Source organism: Haliotis asinina, chromosome 8, assembly GCF_037392515.1.
Source record: "Haliotis asinina isolate JCU_RB_2024 chromosome 8, JCU_Hal_asi_v2, whole genome shotgun sequence".
In the NCBI taxonomy this organism is placed as follows: domain Eukaryota; kingdom Metazoa; phylum Mollusca; class Gastropoda; order Lepetellida; family Haliotidae; genus Haliotis; species Haliotis asinina.
The window spans coordinates 4,204,878-4,222,409 of record NC_090287.1 but is presented as its reverse complement, the minus strand read 5'-3'; the positions used below and the strand labels follow the sequence as shown (position 1 = coordinate 4,222,409).

Here is a 17,532-nt window from a genome sequence, read left to right as displayed (position 1 = left end):
ACAGTGAAATCATACATCACATCGTAAGCCCATGGAGATCTAGATAAACGACTTCTTAAAATCGGTCCATTCACATAGAGAAAGAGAGGAAATTGTTATAATTTTTGTTGCATAGCATTATAAACACATCTCTATTGAAATTTGTGAGATGTGCCATATACTTGGGTGAGAACTAGACTAAGGAAATATGGTAAAATGCTGCACGGTATGTTTTGATATTCAAGAGTACTTGGTTCTTTTGTAATTTCCAAGGAATGGATGCCAGTAAATAAGTACAGTATTATGTCGAAACCTTTTCAATACAGGGTTGCATTCTATTTAAGACGGCACTGGATTATCTGGTTGCTGTGGTATTGCAGAGATACCAATCCTTAAGCTTTTGACCATTGAGTTCTGCCATTAGACTTAATCTTTGAAAATCATGCTTTTCTACTCAATTTATGAAAATCAATAAAAGGATACAATTTAACAGGGAAGTGTTTCACAACACTCTTAGCATTGTGCTCATTCCAATTAACTTGTCAAGAATTTCAGTAATTTGTGTCACATGACCAACAATTTTCATAATGATTGGTCACATGCATTTCTGCCTAGAATATTCCTTGTGTAAAACAGAGCACCAAGTCAAAGCATACAGCAGACAAGTATTACACTTTTTATGTCTAAATTACACTTTTTGACCTCCAGTATTACTTTTCTTCCCCAAAATAGGGATGGCATCTAGTATTGCTGACCGTGCTAACTTTCACCAACAACTGTGACGATGCTACTCACTATCTCATGCCATTCATCTAATCACCTGTCCTCCTGTTTCCCCTCCCTATCAGCCAGTTATCTTAGCAGTCCTTTTTCCCTACCCATCTATCTTCCCGTTTCCAGAACTGTTCGCATGTTGCATTACTCATCCCTTGGTTGCATTACTCCTACCATAGGTGCCCTAATTATTTGCTTGTTGCCATACTGATTCCCTTGTTGTCCTACTAATTCCCATGGTGACTGAACTGTCCTCCTGTTGCCCCACACATCCCCCATTTGACCAAACTGTCCTCTTTGTGCCCTATTGATCCTCCAGGTGCCCACACTGTCCTCTTTGTGCCCTATTGATCCTCCAGGTGCCCAAACTGTCCTCTTTGTGCCCTATTGATCCTCCAGGTGCCCAAACTGTCCTCTTTGTGCCCTATTGATCCTCCAGGTGCCCAATCTGTCCTCTTTGTGCCCTATTGATCCTCCAGGTGCCCAAACTGTCCTCTTTGTGCCCTATTGATCCTCCAGGTGCCCAAACTGTTCTCTTGGGTCCCTACTTCTCCTCTGGTTGCCCAAACTGTTGCCCTAATCAACCCTTTGGTTGCCCAATCTGTCCTGTTGCCATACTCATCCCCTGGTTGCCCAATCTGTCCTGTTGCCCTACTCATCCCCTGGTTGCTCAATCTGTCCTGTTGCCCTACTCATCCCCTGGTTGCCCAATCTGTCCTGCCACACTCATTTTGTGGTTCATCTTCAAGTAAACAACAATCACACAAATTCCTTTCAAACCTGTTTAATCAAACATATAAAAGACTAAAAAGCTACCACTCACACATATATGACAAACAGTATTACCTCTGAGCACTTATGCTGTTTAGTGTGCACACACAAATGTACATCAGCAAAGAAATTTTAGCACTATTAAAAATAAACGTACCACTAAAGCATGTCCTCACAAACACATTACTAAATGAAAAGAAAATTTTACAGTTTTACCATTTGTACCTTCTCATCTTCTCGAAATGTTCATGAAACCATCTACCTGTGTAATATGAAATAACTGAGTGTTCTCTTCTCAATGTTTACAATGAGTACAATCAGAGAAACCAAATTCAAATTGTTAATGAAAAATGATAATGATATAAAATAATAATGGGAAAACTAACAATTTGGGATTCTGCTTGTGCGTCCTGAGACAGCTTCTGATCTCCAAACAAATATGACTGTAAATCACAATAAGGGACAAAATGATGTGAAGCACTAATGTTTTCTACACTTCATATTTCAATGCACTGAGAAGTCAGGAATACACAGCAAACTGCAAAAGCTTTGGTACAAATCTTGAAGCAGTAACATCCAATCTAAGCTGAGATTCGGTCCTCCTCTTTGACAATTTCAGTCTGAAACAAGCACAAATAATGGTTAATTAAGACATCCTTTCCAGTAGGTTTTAGAAAGATGTCTGTGATGCCATTTTGTAATGTCGCTGAGTCAAGCCACCAGACTCACTCTGGTTTCAGCCTTGAAATCATTGGTCTCCTTCAATTAGATCTATTGTCTAACCTGACTTGTAGTTTAACCCACTTGCCAGCAACTATACTCAACTGCAAAAAAAATGTGACTTTTCAAAACCAAATGCACATTGTAGTTCTTACATGGTTGTGTTCTTATTGTAATTGTATCATTTTTTATATTTTTAAATCCAACTTGACAGTTATTATCAACCAAACATACCTAGAAGACAGTGGTGGCAAAAGGTTCCACATGACAAACGTAAAGATGAAAGTGCATGTGCAGATCACAACTACCAACACTACCAATGGAAGTGAGTCCTACACTCACCTGAAATCATTCTTGCATTGACACAAGAGTCATGCTTCAACTTCAGAGAGATGAGAAAAATCAAGCCATGGGACAATTGCAAATTGGATAGTTGGCATAGATGGTATCAGGCCACTAACAACATCAATGACCATCATGCAGTGGGCGACCTGCAGTAACATCACAATATCAAGACCAGCAGATTGAACGCAACCATCTGAAGGATCGCTTCACCAGAGCCACGGCAACAGATAGCTACAGCGATATGCCATATATTTAGGGACAAATCACCGATAGTGACAATCTGAAAATTTTAGTATTCATTTGAAATCCAGATTTTGTAAGTCACAGGTAACATACAGTCGTGAAATTTAACCTGACGCTAAACTAAAACCTTCTCTTTGAGCATGTGACAGTCACGTGACATATTCTGTCGTCTGCTTGTTTAAACTGATGATTTCTTGTAGCACGGGAAAAAATATTGAATTGTCACAATTCATGAAAGATTTAATCGTAGCGAAGTTCCTACAGCACAAAAAATAGAGTGAAATATCCAGTGATCTTGGTCCACCCAAGAACACAGTTTACAATGTTATAAAAGGATTTCAAGAATGTGGAAGCACTGAAAATTGGCTTAGAAATGGACGTCACCAATCACTGACTGAACGAGATACTTGCCAACTTTTAAAGGTAGTGAAAAGCAGGCACATTTCTCCATTATCAGAAATTACCTCAGCATTTAACCAGAATAGGATCAGGACTGTCTCTAAGCGTACAATTCAAAGGAAATTATTCCAAAATGAACATCAGGATTAGAGAAGTGAATGTGAAAAAAACGTCTCGCTTGGTGAATTAATGAAGAGTGGAGTCGTGTCATATTCAGTGATGAATGTAAAATAATTATTGGAGAAAATAACCATGTGTATGTGTGGAGAAGACCAGGAGAAGAGTACACCCCTCAGTGTTTGAGCACCGGGTGTCGTGCACGTCTTTCTTTGTTGATCTGGGCCTGTGTTACTTGGCACGGTGTTGGGACACTAACTGTTGTAAGATAAATGCTCAGAAATACATTGATATTCTTGACTCACAGTTATGGCCAGTTATTGTCCACCATTTCCCGAATGAAAATTACATATTTCAAGGTGACAATGCTTCTGTGCACAAAGTCCGTATCGTAGCAGAATATAAACAAAGAAATGACATCAATGACATGCTGTGGCCAGCAGAGTCTCCAGATGCCAATATCATAGAAAATTGTTGGCTAGTACTGAAAAATTGATGGCAACAACGTATTGTTTACATTAATATCCATAAGGACTTGAAGCAATAAATCTGACATGTGTGGGAAAATATATCTGTGAACTATATCAGAAACCTATATTTGTCTATTCCACGGAGTCTGAGGAAAATAATTGCTGTGATTGGATACATCACTAAAAATTGAGCTCATTACTTCAGTAATTTACTTTTTATGTGAGTTTGACTTTGATGCTACTGCGCGTTTCGCCAGTGACGTCAGCCATGTTTGTTCCTAAATATTAGGCACACCGCTGTAGACCAGTGGGACTCACGTGAGACCCATTGGTGCTGATACAGTACATCAATGTTTCTGTGAAAGAAACCTCTGCTGCTGAGGTACATATTGTGGTCCTCACTGCTCATTACTGCCCAAACCAAATGTAATGGGCGAGTCAGCATTGCAACCGACATTATGAAACATGGAGAACTCTGCATTATTCTGATGAAAGCTGATAATGTTTTGATGTCTGATGGCAGAGTGAAAGACAACGAAGGAGTGGGGAGCTGTTTTCCAGTGAGTGTATTGCTGAGAAGACTCATGGGGTGGTCCACGCATCATGGTGTAATTGGTCTTAACCAGAGAGTTGGACCCATGGTGTTCTCAAATCATGATCAAAGACAAAGAAATGGCATGACAGCTCTTGCTACACTGACCAAGTCATGGGACAACATGCCGTACCACACTTTGAACGTCAAAGAAGACTCATCCTTCATAACGACAACGCTTGTGCCCACAATGACAGAGCAACACTAAACAATACTAAACTTCCTGAGACAACATGGCATCCAAACCCTACAATGGCCTGCACTCAGTCCGGATTTATATCCAACAGAACACCTTTTTGGGACGAGATTCAAAGAAGACTGAATGACCTCCTGCCAAGGCCGACAACTCTGTCTCAGCTCGATCAAGCATTTTAGTGGAGTACAGTCCCAAGTGTCTATTCTTTTCATCGACCAGCTACTTCATTCCATGTACAGACAATGCAACACCATCTTCAATGCCTTCGGAAGTCAACACAATACTGATTGTAAGGTATCTTGGTGGTGAATTTGTGTGAACTCCCAAAATGTGTTCACCGTAATTCTCAAGTCAGAATGCAATCCTTCATTGTTACTTACAGCGAATTAATGTGTGTGGTTTAAGGAACCTCTATCGGTGTGCTTTTCTTTTGCAGTTCAGTATACTATATTGTCAACACATCATTCAAGACCAACAAAGAATTTTCTCAGTAGCCAGCCAGACCACACCAGCACACGAACCCATGAGCTCAATGACCTGTGGAAGGGTTGTGTGTCATAAAATGAGGCACTACTTTCTCAGCTGAGACTTTTGCCACAAGTGAGGCATAGCTTTGTGAAATTCTATTCATTCCAACAGCTCAGAGTGCATATATTTAATAAAGAAGTTGTATATCCATAGAACTAGCTCCCTTGTTCATCATACCAACTTCTCAATCCACCTTATAATAAAAATTGTCCAGAATACCCTAACTACATTCTTAATTAAATTTAATAACCAAAACATATAAATCTTTTATTTATTATTTCCTAAATGTCTACTACAACAACAGCAGACTGAAATAGACTAATATTTTCTTCTCTGTTATACATGTGAAACAGATGCTTCGTTTTATGGTTAGTAATATTTCAGCTGTAACACTGACCATCCCAGACAAGTCGGGACCAGGTAAGTCAACTCAAATCACAGAGGTTGGTGCTGGGGTAACAGGGTGGTTAAAGCATTTGCTCATCTTGCTGAAGAGTCAGGTTCGATTCCCCACATGGGTACAAAACAGGTTTTTACTCAAGTCCTGTATTTGAGGGTCCCTGAGAAACATGCTTAAAATTTTCAGGGGTCCTGGATAAGAAAATGTGGGTCCCAGACACTTAAATATTATTTATACTGTTATTGTATTGTGTTTCATGATCAACACATTAATTGTTACAGTAATCAAAGGAGTGAGTGAGTGAGTTTAATTTCATGCCATACTCAGAAACATTCCATCTATATGGCGGCGGTCTGTAAACAATCAAGTCTCGACAATGCAGTGATCAACAGCATGAACATCAATCTGCGCAATTAGGAACTGATGACGTGTCAATGACATCAGCGAGTCTGACCAACTGATTCCGTTAGTCGCCTCTTACGACAAGTAGAGTAGCCTTTAATGGCAAGCACGGTTTTCTGAAGGACTATTCTACCCCAGACTGTCATGGGTTCAGTAATGAAATTATGAGTGATACCATAACCCAGATAGTTGTGAACTCAACAGACAACTTACTGTTACTTGACTGGAATTTTGACAAAAGTATTTGGACTTTTTCTGTGTCCCTGGGGATGCACTCATAAATTTCATTGCATCCAGTCAATTTTAATGCGTATAGGATGCAGAATTTACACACTGTAAATCCCATATACGTGTGATGCCCATTTCAGGTGTCCCCATTGTAAAATTGCTGGAATATAGCTAAAAGCAGCGTAAAACTGAACTCATTCACAGTCAAAACAAAGAACATTCAACATTCAGCCAACATTCTGAAAGGCCATACAGTCATACAACACATGCTATTGCGCTATTGCTGAAATTTTAACAGGATCAAAATTATATAGCATTTATGAATGCATAACAGCAGGCAGTTGGATAGGGACACCATGCACTCAATGTCAGAACACGACTGGCTTGCTGATAACTATCAGGTACATATGTGGGTGTTATTTAGTTCAAGAGGCTGTTTCTGTTCTTTCCTGGTCTGTGGCCTGATGGTGAGCCTGTGTGGAACCTGCACCCCTTACAGAGATTATGGTTTACATTGCTTTCAGCAATATTCCCGCAATATCATGGCGGGCGACACCAGAAATGGCTTTCACACATTGTACCCATGTGGGAATCAAATACAGGCCTTCAGTGTGACAAGCAAATGCTTTAACCACTAGGCTCCTAGCAGAGCCTCAAGTAATCATACCAACCTCTTTGTAATCTTCCTGCTCTTTGTTTATTTCCAGTATTAAGGTTTTGATTTTTTTGTTAAGCTCCAAACGCTTCTGTCGTTGAAACCTTGGTGGGATGTTTGGCTGCAGAATGAAGACAAATCACATATCATAAATCTTTTTTGGATAATGTGTAACTTGGCAAGGTGCATACTATGACAGTGGACAGTGATTGGTAAATAGGTGGATCAGACAACCCACGGATTGACATCATTGCAAGGGGTTTAAACCCTATATTATGTGTGCCAATCAGAACTTTCCAACCATACTTATCCTCTCTATGGGCAGTATGTATGAAAGTTTTCTGATTACAGTTAAACAAACTGATCTCCAGGGATACATCGTCTGTATGCCATCACTGACATCCTTGAAATCAATACCTTCATATTCAAACACTTATCACTTATCATTTTATCAAAAGAGTCAAAATGTCAACTAGAAGCATTTTTTTTAAAATACACTGCAAACATACTACACAAATGAACTTTACTGTGACCTCAACTGTGCATCTGTCACTCATGACCTTTTCAGATCCTACTACTCCAGTATGTAATTTTCTGAATAGAATTGATATTTTATACTTATCCTGACTCATGCATAATTGCTTATCTCCTCTACCTGTTGAAGGTAGTGGAACACCTGAAATCCCTTGAAGTTCCCTTCTAAAAGAAGCGGACGTAAACTTCACACTCGCCCATGGGTTACCTCCCCTCCCGCGCACATGGTCAGCTGGTTGCCATGATACTCACTCACTCCTATAATCACACGACAAGAGAATATGAGAGTTCAGCGAGTCTGTGAGGGGCGGTGGCAGATGGGGGGCAATGCTGCCTGAGGAATCAAATGACGCTGTAAACTATCTAGTGTGTATTTGACATCTTTCCAGCATTGAAAGTCACCAACAACTTCCTGATATTGGAACAATAACACCACATTCAGTGCAGGGCGTTGTCTCTCAAAGACCAATCAGATTGTAGATGTGACATAAACAGCTTTCTTTGCAGGGCGTTGTTTCTCAGGTACCAATCATTTGTAGACATGACGTCACAGGTGTAGTAGACAACTGATCATCGTGAAATCTTGTTCAAACGGTGATATCCTTGATAGCATTTAGGTTTGTTTGCTGTTTGGCGAACACGTGTCTAGAAGAGTAAAACGAGTAAAGCGTGCAAAAAAAATTCAGCCCACTGAAACTGATGTAGACAAATTGTCTTCCAAGTAGAAGTGTCGGAATTTTCCCCCGAAGATAATACCGTAATCTCTTGTGATCAGAGGTGTATTTTGCAGTGGTATGTTGTTGTAGTCTTGAAAAAATCTTCGTGACATATTCACCGTTGAGAATTCTCAAATGCTTGAAGGTGCATGCATTGATGACTGTTGCCCGAGGTTGCAGTCGACATCTGCCATGTCTGTTGTAGATGAAAAGGGTTCTGAGGCATTGATGATGTCATCGGTGTCGATCTAGTTGCCGATGTCCATTGACTGATGTCTTCACTCCGCATCATCAATGGAGACTTGTAAAAAACCCTGATGTTCTTCTAAGGGGACAATCTCTTCCCAGAACGATTTCTACATCGAAGAGGGATGATTCTGTGATTATCTTACAGATGAAGACTTCGACTTCGATGACTTAGATTTCTTGGGCTGTGACAGCCCTGCCTCAACAGACAGTCTCTTCTGAGTCGTGGGAGGGGACTCGCCCGACCTTGGACACAACCTAGGAGATACTGCTGGCATATCGCTGGAATGAATCTCAGTATCAATAATTAAACAGTTAACCGATTTTATTTCACCAGATTTCGATATGGCTAATGTGAGCCGACGTTGTTTATCTCTAGCAGGTCTGTGAACAAACCATTAATATAATAAGAATTCTGCTTCAGACAATTTAATACAAAATACACGAGTATGAACAGAACATAAAGGTTTACATGCCGGCCAAAGTAAATGTGGGTCAACCGCCGACAGCCGTAACCTGCACTGAAAAAACGATTTCATGATTTTCTGAAATACGTGTTAGAAAAAGGCACCATAATCACAAATTTGTACAATAATAATAATAATAATAATAATAATAACTAGGATTGCCTCAAGGGCAATACTGACGGTCTTCAGACTTCCTCCATACACCCACCGTGGCTATCTTCACTTGAACAGTTTCTTTGGATGCCAGCTGGACCGTCTATTGCAGTGTTTTTTACATTAATTTGGCACAAAGTCAACAATGTTGACACGAACACAAACTTCACAAACTGCAGAAAAAAAGAAACTGGATGGCAAAGTCAAATATACAAACTACTGGAAAGATGACAACCTGACATTACCCAAACACTAACTGTTTTGTTTGTAGGTCATAGGTTCCAAATTGCCAAGTATACTGCTAAGTGCGACGTAAAACAATATACAAACTAATAGGTTCCAAATTGCGCAGGTCAATGCTCATGCTGTTGACCACTGGATTCTCTGGTCCAGACTCGATCAATGACACTGCAGCCATATACTTGGAATACTGCTAAGTGTGGCGTAAAACAATATACAAACTAATAGATTCCCAATTGCGCAGGTCGATGCTCATGCTGTTGACCACTGGATTGTCTGGTCCAGACTCGATCAATGACAGACCCCAACCATACACTTGGAATACTGCTAAGTGCGGCATAAAACAATATACAAACTAATAGGTTTCCAATTGCGCACGTCGATGCTCATGCTCTTGATCACTGGATTGTCTTGTCCACTCGATCATTGACAGACCGCAGCTATATAGTTGGAATACTGCTGAGTGTGGCGTAAAACAATATGCAAAGTAATAGGTTCCAAACTGTGCATGTTGATGCTCATGCTGTTGATCACTGGATTGTCTGGTCCAGATTCGATCATAAAGAGACCACAGCCATATACTTGGAATACTACTGAGTGCGGCGTAAAATTCAACTCACTCACTGTAACAGAATCGACTATTTCCTTAACCCTCATGTATTTCTGTGAAGATTCGCTGTTATGCCAGTGTAACGCAGGAATACGGCTGAATGCGGTGTAAAGCAATATGCAAACTACTGGAAAGATTAGAACCTGACATTTCCATACCACTAATACTGCTGAGTACGGCGTAAAGCAATATACAAAGTGATAGGTTCCACATTGCGCAGATCGATGCTCATGCTGTTGATCACTAGCTGGAATAATACTGAGTGCGGTGTAAAACTCAACTCACTGACTTGTACACGATCGACTATTTCCATAACGCGCCTGTGTTTCTGTGACCATTCAGTGTTAACGCAGAGTAATGCAGGTGAAGGGAAACTCAAGTTCTAATTTGAGTGTGCTATAGCGGTGTTAAAAATAGATATCTGCTTCTCACAGCGGGACTGGAACATTTTGTTAAAACTTGAGTTGATTTAGGCTGGAAATGTACAAATTTTCTTTCCGGCGTAATTGTAACGTAAGTATTGATTTACATAACCATAATGTGAAGCAAAGATGTTCCCCATTCAATGAGCTACAGTTTGGTATGATAAACGATGAAATCCATTGTGTTTCCGCAGAGTTATGACATTTTAATGAACCCTACCAAAATGCGTCTTTGAAAATTTGACCAACTTTGAAGGGCGATAACTCCGAAACTATTTGAGATATCAAGATGCCTTGAACAAATTAAGCTTTCCAGGGTATGGGCTTTCTAATGGTGTAACAAACATGATTGTGCCATATGCCGTTCTGGAGAAGAAGATTTTCAAAGACAGGCACTGTCAAAACGCTAAAATCGGCGAAAATTTCAGTTTTTTCAAAATAGTGCTAATTTTCTTCTGCTGCAAATCTTTTTTTACATGTTAAGTCGATGGGGAATTCAGTTGTCTACATTGTGTGTAATTTTGGTTAATTTATCTCTAATAGTTTTGGAGATATTAAGGGTGAAAGATTTTCACATTTTGGGTTGTCTGCCCTTACCGGAAGTCGGAAGTCGGGATTTTTTTTCCATTGTATACCTTTCAGCATATAGGCTATCATCCCTGAAAGTTTCATTGAAATTCATCCAGTGGTTAGGTCAGGAGAGCTGGCACAAAATTCGTACAAATAATAATAATAATTCGGATAATAACAGTATGTCTTCCGACTTTCAGTCTGAAGACCTAATAATAATAATATATATATATATATACAAGCCAAAAACTGCATACAACACAAATTTAGTTAGAAAAACCAAAAGAATGAAAGACTTATCGCCATAGGTGCCTCCAGCCACCCTCATCGGGCGATAGGCAGAAAGTGAGGGGAGGTAACTCATGGGCGAGTGTGAATTTTACATCACTTTTAGAAGGGAACTTCAAAGGATTTCAGGTGTTCCACTACCTTCGCCAGGAAGAGGAGATAAGCAATTAAGCATGAGTCGGGATAGGAAAAATAATTATGTAACAAGTTTCACTGGAATGACTAAGTACAAGATCATTTACTTGAAACAACAGTGTGCATGGATGTCACCAACACAAATCAAGGATCCTGAATAAAGGGATGAAGTATTTCAGTAATTCAATATTGAGACAAAATTCTGTGTGTGCAGTTTGGAAGTATGATAATGAGAGTCGTATATGAGAAAAGAACAAGCAATGACAATCATTTGTCCTTGTGCACTAGAAAAAGCCAAGGCTTACCCTCATGTTCCTTAAGCTGCAAGATTTGTCTGTGTGTGTCATGGGGGCTGTCATTTCACTGTTTATGAAGTTGCTGTTGTTCATATTTCCTTCAGAACTGGGCTGATTCTGCTGCATACAATACTTCAGCCCTGGTTGTCCAAAACCACCCTTGTTCTGCTGTCCCAAACCACTTGTATTCATTACCTTCTGCTGCCCTACACCACCATTGTTCACTGGCTCCTCTTGTCTTGTGATATGTGAGAGATCCTTTTGGCTGACATTACATCTGAGACTTTCCTGATGTGCTTCAGTCATGTGCTCCTTTTCCTGAATGACATCTGACATCTGCTGCCCACCACCATCCCTTTTGGTCTGCTGTCCTTGGCATTTCTCAACATCCACATCTAACCTACTGGCTTCTGAACTTTCAGAGAGTTCTGATTGATGGCCACTTGATTTGGATACAGAGTCCCTATGATGAGGGTGACATTTTACTTGGTTGATGGTGCTTCTCTCTTCAATCCCTTGATGCTTGTTTGAAGTGAATTCCTTAGCCCCAGACTCCTGTGTCTTCATCTGTTGTTGAAGGGAATAGGTGAAGACGGGAGGTGGACAGAAAGGCATCATGGGATGTGACATCAGAGGGTTAGCTATAAGTGGGCCCATCCATGGATACAGGTGAGACCACATAGCAGGCATGTAGCCAGAATTGCCTGGCAGGGGATATGCTGCAGATGTTGCTTTACTTGATGTCGTCTCAGATTCGTCAGAAGCACCACCTTGCACATAATTAGCTGGAGCTGGATGAGGGGTTGGCTGCTGTTGTCTTGGTCTGACTTCACTTTGTGCCACATACTGTAGATATGCCTGGATAAGATGTTCCGGAAGTCCGACAGGAAGGCCACCAGGTTGACTGGACTGCTGTGAAGGTCCAAGTCCACTGGCATTTCTTCCTGAAGATGGAGTGGTCTGTTCTGCTCGCTGGACATTGTAGTGATGGTTACTTAGTTTCTGATCATCTGTCATCATCCTTTCAGGAACTTGATCCTGCTCCTGACTGTCATTTAACACAGAGGTTATCAGAGGTATTCTTGGAATTGTGGTCTTCTCATGGTTTCTGTTGACAGTGATGCTACTTTCTGTTCTGCTTGCAGAAGGATTCTTTACACTTAATTCAGCAAAGGATGAAACAAGGAGATTGTTATCCCAGTTCTCCGGCTTCTGTGTGTGAGACTCCAGTGCCACTGGGGGCACTTGGACACTCGATTGATCTTTGTGATCATTCACTTTAGCGTGTGAAATTCCATTTAGAGGGATTTGTTTCAACACCTCTTGATCCACCAAAATATTTCTTTGTTGCCTGTGGACAGGAATTTTGTCAGCATTGTTTGAAGCAGAGTCCCAAAATCCTCCTACAAACCCTGACGAAACCTTGGTTTGTGTGAAACAGTCATGTCTCTCTGGAACTAGGTGTGAATCCAAAAGTGGCTCTGTGTTCGTCTCAGCCTCAATCTTGACAACACTTGCTAAACAAAATTTTTCTGTTTGCAGTGGACTATCAGTCTGCACAGGAGTGTCTGCTGCAGAATGCAAAGAGTTTTCTAGGAATCCTGGGACGGGTTTGGGAGTAAGCTTCCCTTCAGTTTGCTCAGTGCGATCTGCAGTACAAGGCAAAGTTTCTCCTAGCAACAAAGGGATGGGTTTGGGAGTAAGCAGATCTTCAGTCTGCTCAGTGCTATCTGCAGTACAAGGCAAAGTGTCTCCTAGCAACAAAGGGATGGGTTTGGGAGTAAGCTGCTCTTCAGTCTGCTCAGTGCTATCTGCAGTGCAACACAAAGTGTCTCCTAGCAACACATGGATCTGTTTGGGAGGTAAGAGAGTCTCATTTACTTTTTTCCCTGACTTTTCTTTCCTGGGCTTATACTTGAGCAGTGGATATGATGGGCCTTCTGTTTTCCATTGACACTCAACATCCCAGTCATCATTAGTGTCCTTGTGGCTTGAAGAGGCTCTTGAAAAGTTGGCTTTAACTTGGTTTCGAGCATCTTTGTTGACATTATTAGAGTTTTCATTAGTACTAAGCCAAGGTGTATTTGTAATCAGTCCATGTGATTTCTTCTCCTGATTAGCTTGACTGAACTGGATATTTCTGATAACACTCCCCTGCTGAGTATTTGTGCAAGTGCTGTCATGCAAGCTTGACCTTTCATAAATCAAAGATTTTGATTCACCAGTACAACTTTTATCAACAAGGTTTTTGAACTGATGGCATCTCTCCTCTGAACACTCATATTCTTTGAGTTCTGAATCAGTACTGTCTGTATCCGCTGACTTTGAGTAGCTCCAGTCATCTGCCGTGGGTTTGCCAGGGCAGAGAGACCAACTATCCCTTTTACCTGGTTTAGGTTTGCACACTTTCCTGGTTTCAGATTTTGGATTTAGGGGTAGACACCATGAAGGTCGGGTTTCAAATTCATCCAAGTTGTGGCTTGATTGATTGACAAACGCTCCAGGATACACCAAAAACTTGTCTGACAGAGGGTACTTCAATCTAGAAGGAGATGTAGAGGAGGCAGCTAGCTCTGACAGGCAAGTGTTCACGTTCCTGAAACAAATCCGTCAGTACAGATGCCTTCCAAACAGAACAACCCGAAAAAGCTTCCCGAAGGCTTTTTCAGTATTCCGAATGTCAAATTAAGTACAAAATACAAATTTTAGATTGCTAATACATTATTACTTCAATCACTGGTTTAAGCAAGGGATAGGTAGCCCTGGGTTGAAAGGTCCCCCAAGCGAGTACACTGTATGACACTGTCCTTTCAATGTGGCTCCTATGGTTAGGTTGTTGGACTTTGCTGTGCCTTCATGTATCCTGTGAATAGCCATCACAATTACATGAATCAAATCTAGTTCCTATAAACACAAATAGCAGTTTTCATGGGGACAGAAAGGTCTATGAGTGTTTATGCCTCACCTTGTGTTTGGCTGCTGCTGGGGTTTTGTGTAGTGGGCAGTTTCCATAATCTGTCGGTTTGCTTCTGTTTGTTCAAGCTGTTCCTGCCATCTACAACACATTAAAGTTTGCGAAAGCTACAATACCTAAAGCAAAGGGAGGGAGTGCTTCCAAGACTGACTTAAAACAAGGCATGTTCCTTCCTGTCAAATATCGGATGTTTTCCTTTCTGTGAATCAGTATGTTTGCTATCAAAGATCACACATACACCAGGGGGTACAAATACATAAATCATTTATTGACACTGTTATAAATGAAACCCCGTCGTTAAAACTACTCATTCCGACATTTAATTAACTTAAATCAACCTTTTCGACAACAGTGCACAATTCTCTCCCGTGAACAAAATTTCAACCAACCAGAAGGGCACGCCTTCGTGATGTAATATGAGGTATACCTATATGGGATGCTGTAGTATTCATCTACATTTCAGAGGGTGGATTATCTTGTTTATAGATTTGTCTAAACCTGCAACTGTGACATTTGTTTTGAAATATGAAAGATTTACGTTTGCACAATCTACTGTCATATAATTTCGTCACCTGCTTTGCATATCTATCAAAATCGCTTGTTGATATAATGGATATAAATCGTTCAAAATCATTTTGGTCATGGTTCAAAAACATATTTAACTGTGAGTAGGAAGTAGTTTTGATCTCTTTACTTCATGAAAACAAATCATAGTCTCAAACAGGCATTAGACTGTGACACCACGATTTTAAGAAATGGCGGCGCCCTGTTGCGAACATTTGCCAGTCTGAGAAAAAATGCTATTTAGAATTGATTACACCCAGTTGCAAAATCTAAACTACTTTCTACTGGCAGTAAAATATGTATTTGATTTACAGACAATAGGATTTTACATAACATTACTTATAACATACCAATTTCTCTCTTGGAAGCAAGATGGCTGTCAATATAATACTACTTACATTATTACTGTCACTTCGACCCAAACCCTCCATTGCTTCTGAGGAGGAAATCCTTACGTTACAAGTTGTGTCATGCAAAATCCTTTTGGTTATCAATCATTTACTCGTAATTAGTTTTGATTTTGTCAATTCGATGGAAACAAATCTAAATAGCATCTTCTATCTTGGAAACAAGGCAAGTGTCCAACCACCTGATTTATATGTAGAGGATTCCACAATGCTCACTTTGCATTCACAAACAACATTTTTAGCATGAACTGAGGGATCCCATGGACATCTGTGTATGGTGACACCATCACATGACAGCTGGAAGCATTTGACTGCAACCTAACGATTCAGGATGTCTTTGTTGACATCAAGAAATTAGACAATTGATGAGCTTATTACACATTTTATACACAACTAACTGAAAAACCTTCGTCACATGACCTCACTTAATGGCTCTGGAAAGAGAGTTATGTTACCTGTTAGTGGTTTCAATGGCAGGCGAGAGGGAAGGAAACAGGACAAATTGTTACGGATAACAACTTCTTTATTGCGTGAGTGCAATGTACTGATTCTTGTACTGTTGTCAAGCAGGAATGCTTGCACGTGTCAAGCGTGTCAACTTCTAAAATGCCACTCAAATGAGAGGGAAGGAGGCGGCCTGTTGGCAACTCGTTTTTTAAGAAAAAAAAAATGGGTATACCACTTAAGACTAACTGCAAGTCTTTCATACGTAATTGCTAAAAGGGTACAAAAAATGTGAGTTTACTCTTTCTCTAAACAACACACATAGCAATATTCTGGCAATAAGATGGCAACCAACCGTGTCTTTTTAATTTGAGCACACCATCATGGTAAAACAACACTTAATAAAGTCACCTAGTCTAACAACATTCATGACCTAACTTGGGGCTTTTGATAGTCAGTTCCTTTAATTATAACACTTTTTTTTGTTTCTTGACTTCTCTTTCTCTTGTTTCTTCTACATGATGACAAAGTTTTTAAGTTTGTCACCCCATCTATCTCAACTTACAGTAACAACCTATACACCTACTTTCTCTGCTGCATGTCGAGCTTGGCTGTTTGAATGTTAAGGGTCAGTGCCTGTTGCAGCATCGCCTCCTCTTCGTCAATGTTGCTTGGCTGCATCGTCGTCAGTTCCAGTTGTTTCCGAGTCCTCTCTCCCCATGGTGACTTACTTGTCACCACACGACTCCAAGTACTCTGACGGTTGGGAATTTCTAAATGTAAAAAATACTTTACTGCGAAGCCTGCTTGTGAGTTAGTGATATGTTGCCTTACATAACATTACCACATGTACAACTACTGGACTAACCCCATGTAGTCGCATGTTCAGGGCCAGGGTTTTACGTGATGTCAGATTCCTGCGTATTGGACGCAGAAAATTGATGAATGACTCCCAAACTAAGATCCAGTGTGTCTTTATGGACACAATATTTGAAAATTATTTTAAAAAAGAAGTCTAAAATAATATGTACAGTTGTCTGCTTCCCAAATTCAGTGGCTTTTCGCTCGCTAATGTGATGCAACAGCAGGAAGTACCTCAGTGTTTGAGGAATTTTCTCGTACCCTTGCCAAGAGCATTTTCGCTGTTGTAAGAAATGATTTTATTGGATAAGTATTCTAATGATGCTTATTGCCCACTGTCTGCTCTACGGATCATGATTAGTCAAAATTGTGCATGTGACCTAAGGCAGGCAATCATATTACAGCAATGGACATCGTGCTTGTAAACGAAAACTTATTCATTCAGACGAAACTTTGGGTAAAATCCCACTATTCTGAACGTGTTAGGAAAAACATAACCTAATACACTTATCTTATGGAACTTAGTGGATGTATCGTGCTTGGTTATGACATGTGTTATGGCAAATGTTTCATGCATGTATTTGAGCATTAAAATTCCCGTCTGAGCGTAAAGTTCGGGATGACAAAATTAAATTAAATGTCAAATTACATTACACGATCGCTCACAAAAGATGGAAACAATAAGTTATTGTGAACATTTGACAACTTTTATGAGCACTGTTGTTGATTTTATTCTTTTGTTTATTCCCTTTGATTACTTTCTCAAAACATTGTTACTTAGAACCC

General features: G+C 40.2%; 1 protein-coding gene across 2 annotated transcripts in view; it reads right to left on the bottom strand.

The window, feature by feature from the left end:
• Positions 1 to 1,521: 1,521 nt before the first annotated feature.
• The window catches only part of LOC137293767 (uncharacterized), a 51,397-nt gene continuing 35,386 nt past the window's right edge, over positions 1,522 to 17,532 (bottom strand). For both annotated transcript variants that reach the window (XM_067824482.1, XM_067824481.1), the window contains exons 16-20: positions 16,472 to 16,658; positions 14,462 to 14,551; positions 11,506 to 14,092; positions 6,836 to 6,940; positions 1,522 to 2,144 (exon numbers count right to left, since the gene is read on the bottom strand). In XM_067824482.1, the coding sequence (XP_067680583.1) occupies positions 2,106 to 2,144; positions 6,836 to 6,940; positions 11,506 to 14,092; positions 14,462 to 14,551; positions 16,472 to 16,658 (3,008 nt within the window). In that variant the 3' untranslated portion in view covers positions 1,522 to 2,105. The remainder of the gene's footprint in view (positions 2,145 to 6,835; positions 6,941 to 11,505; positions 14,093 to 14,461; positions 14,552 to 16,471; positions 16,659 to 17,532) is intronic.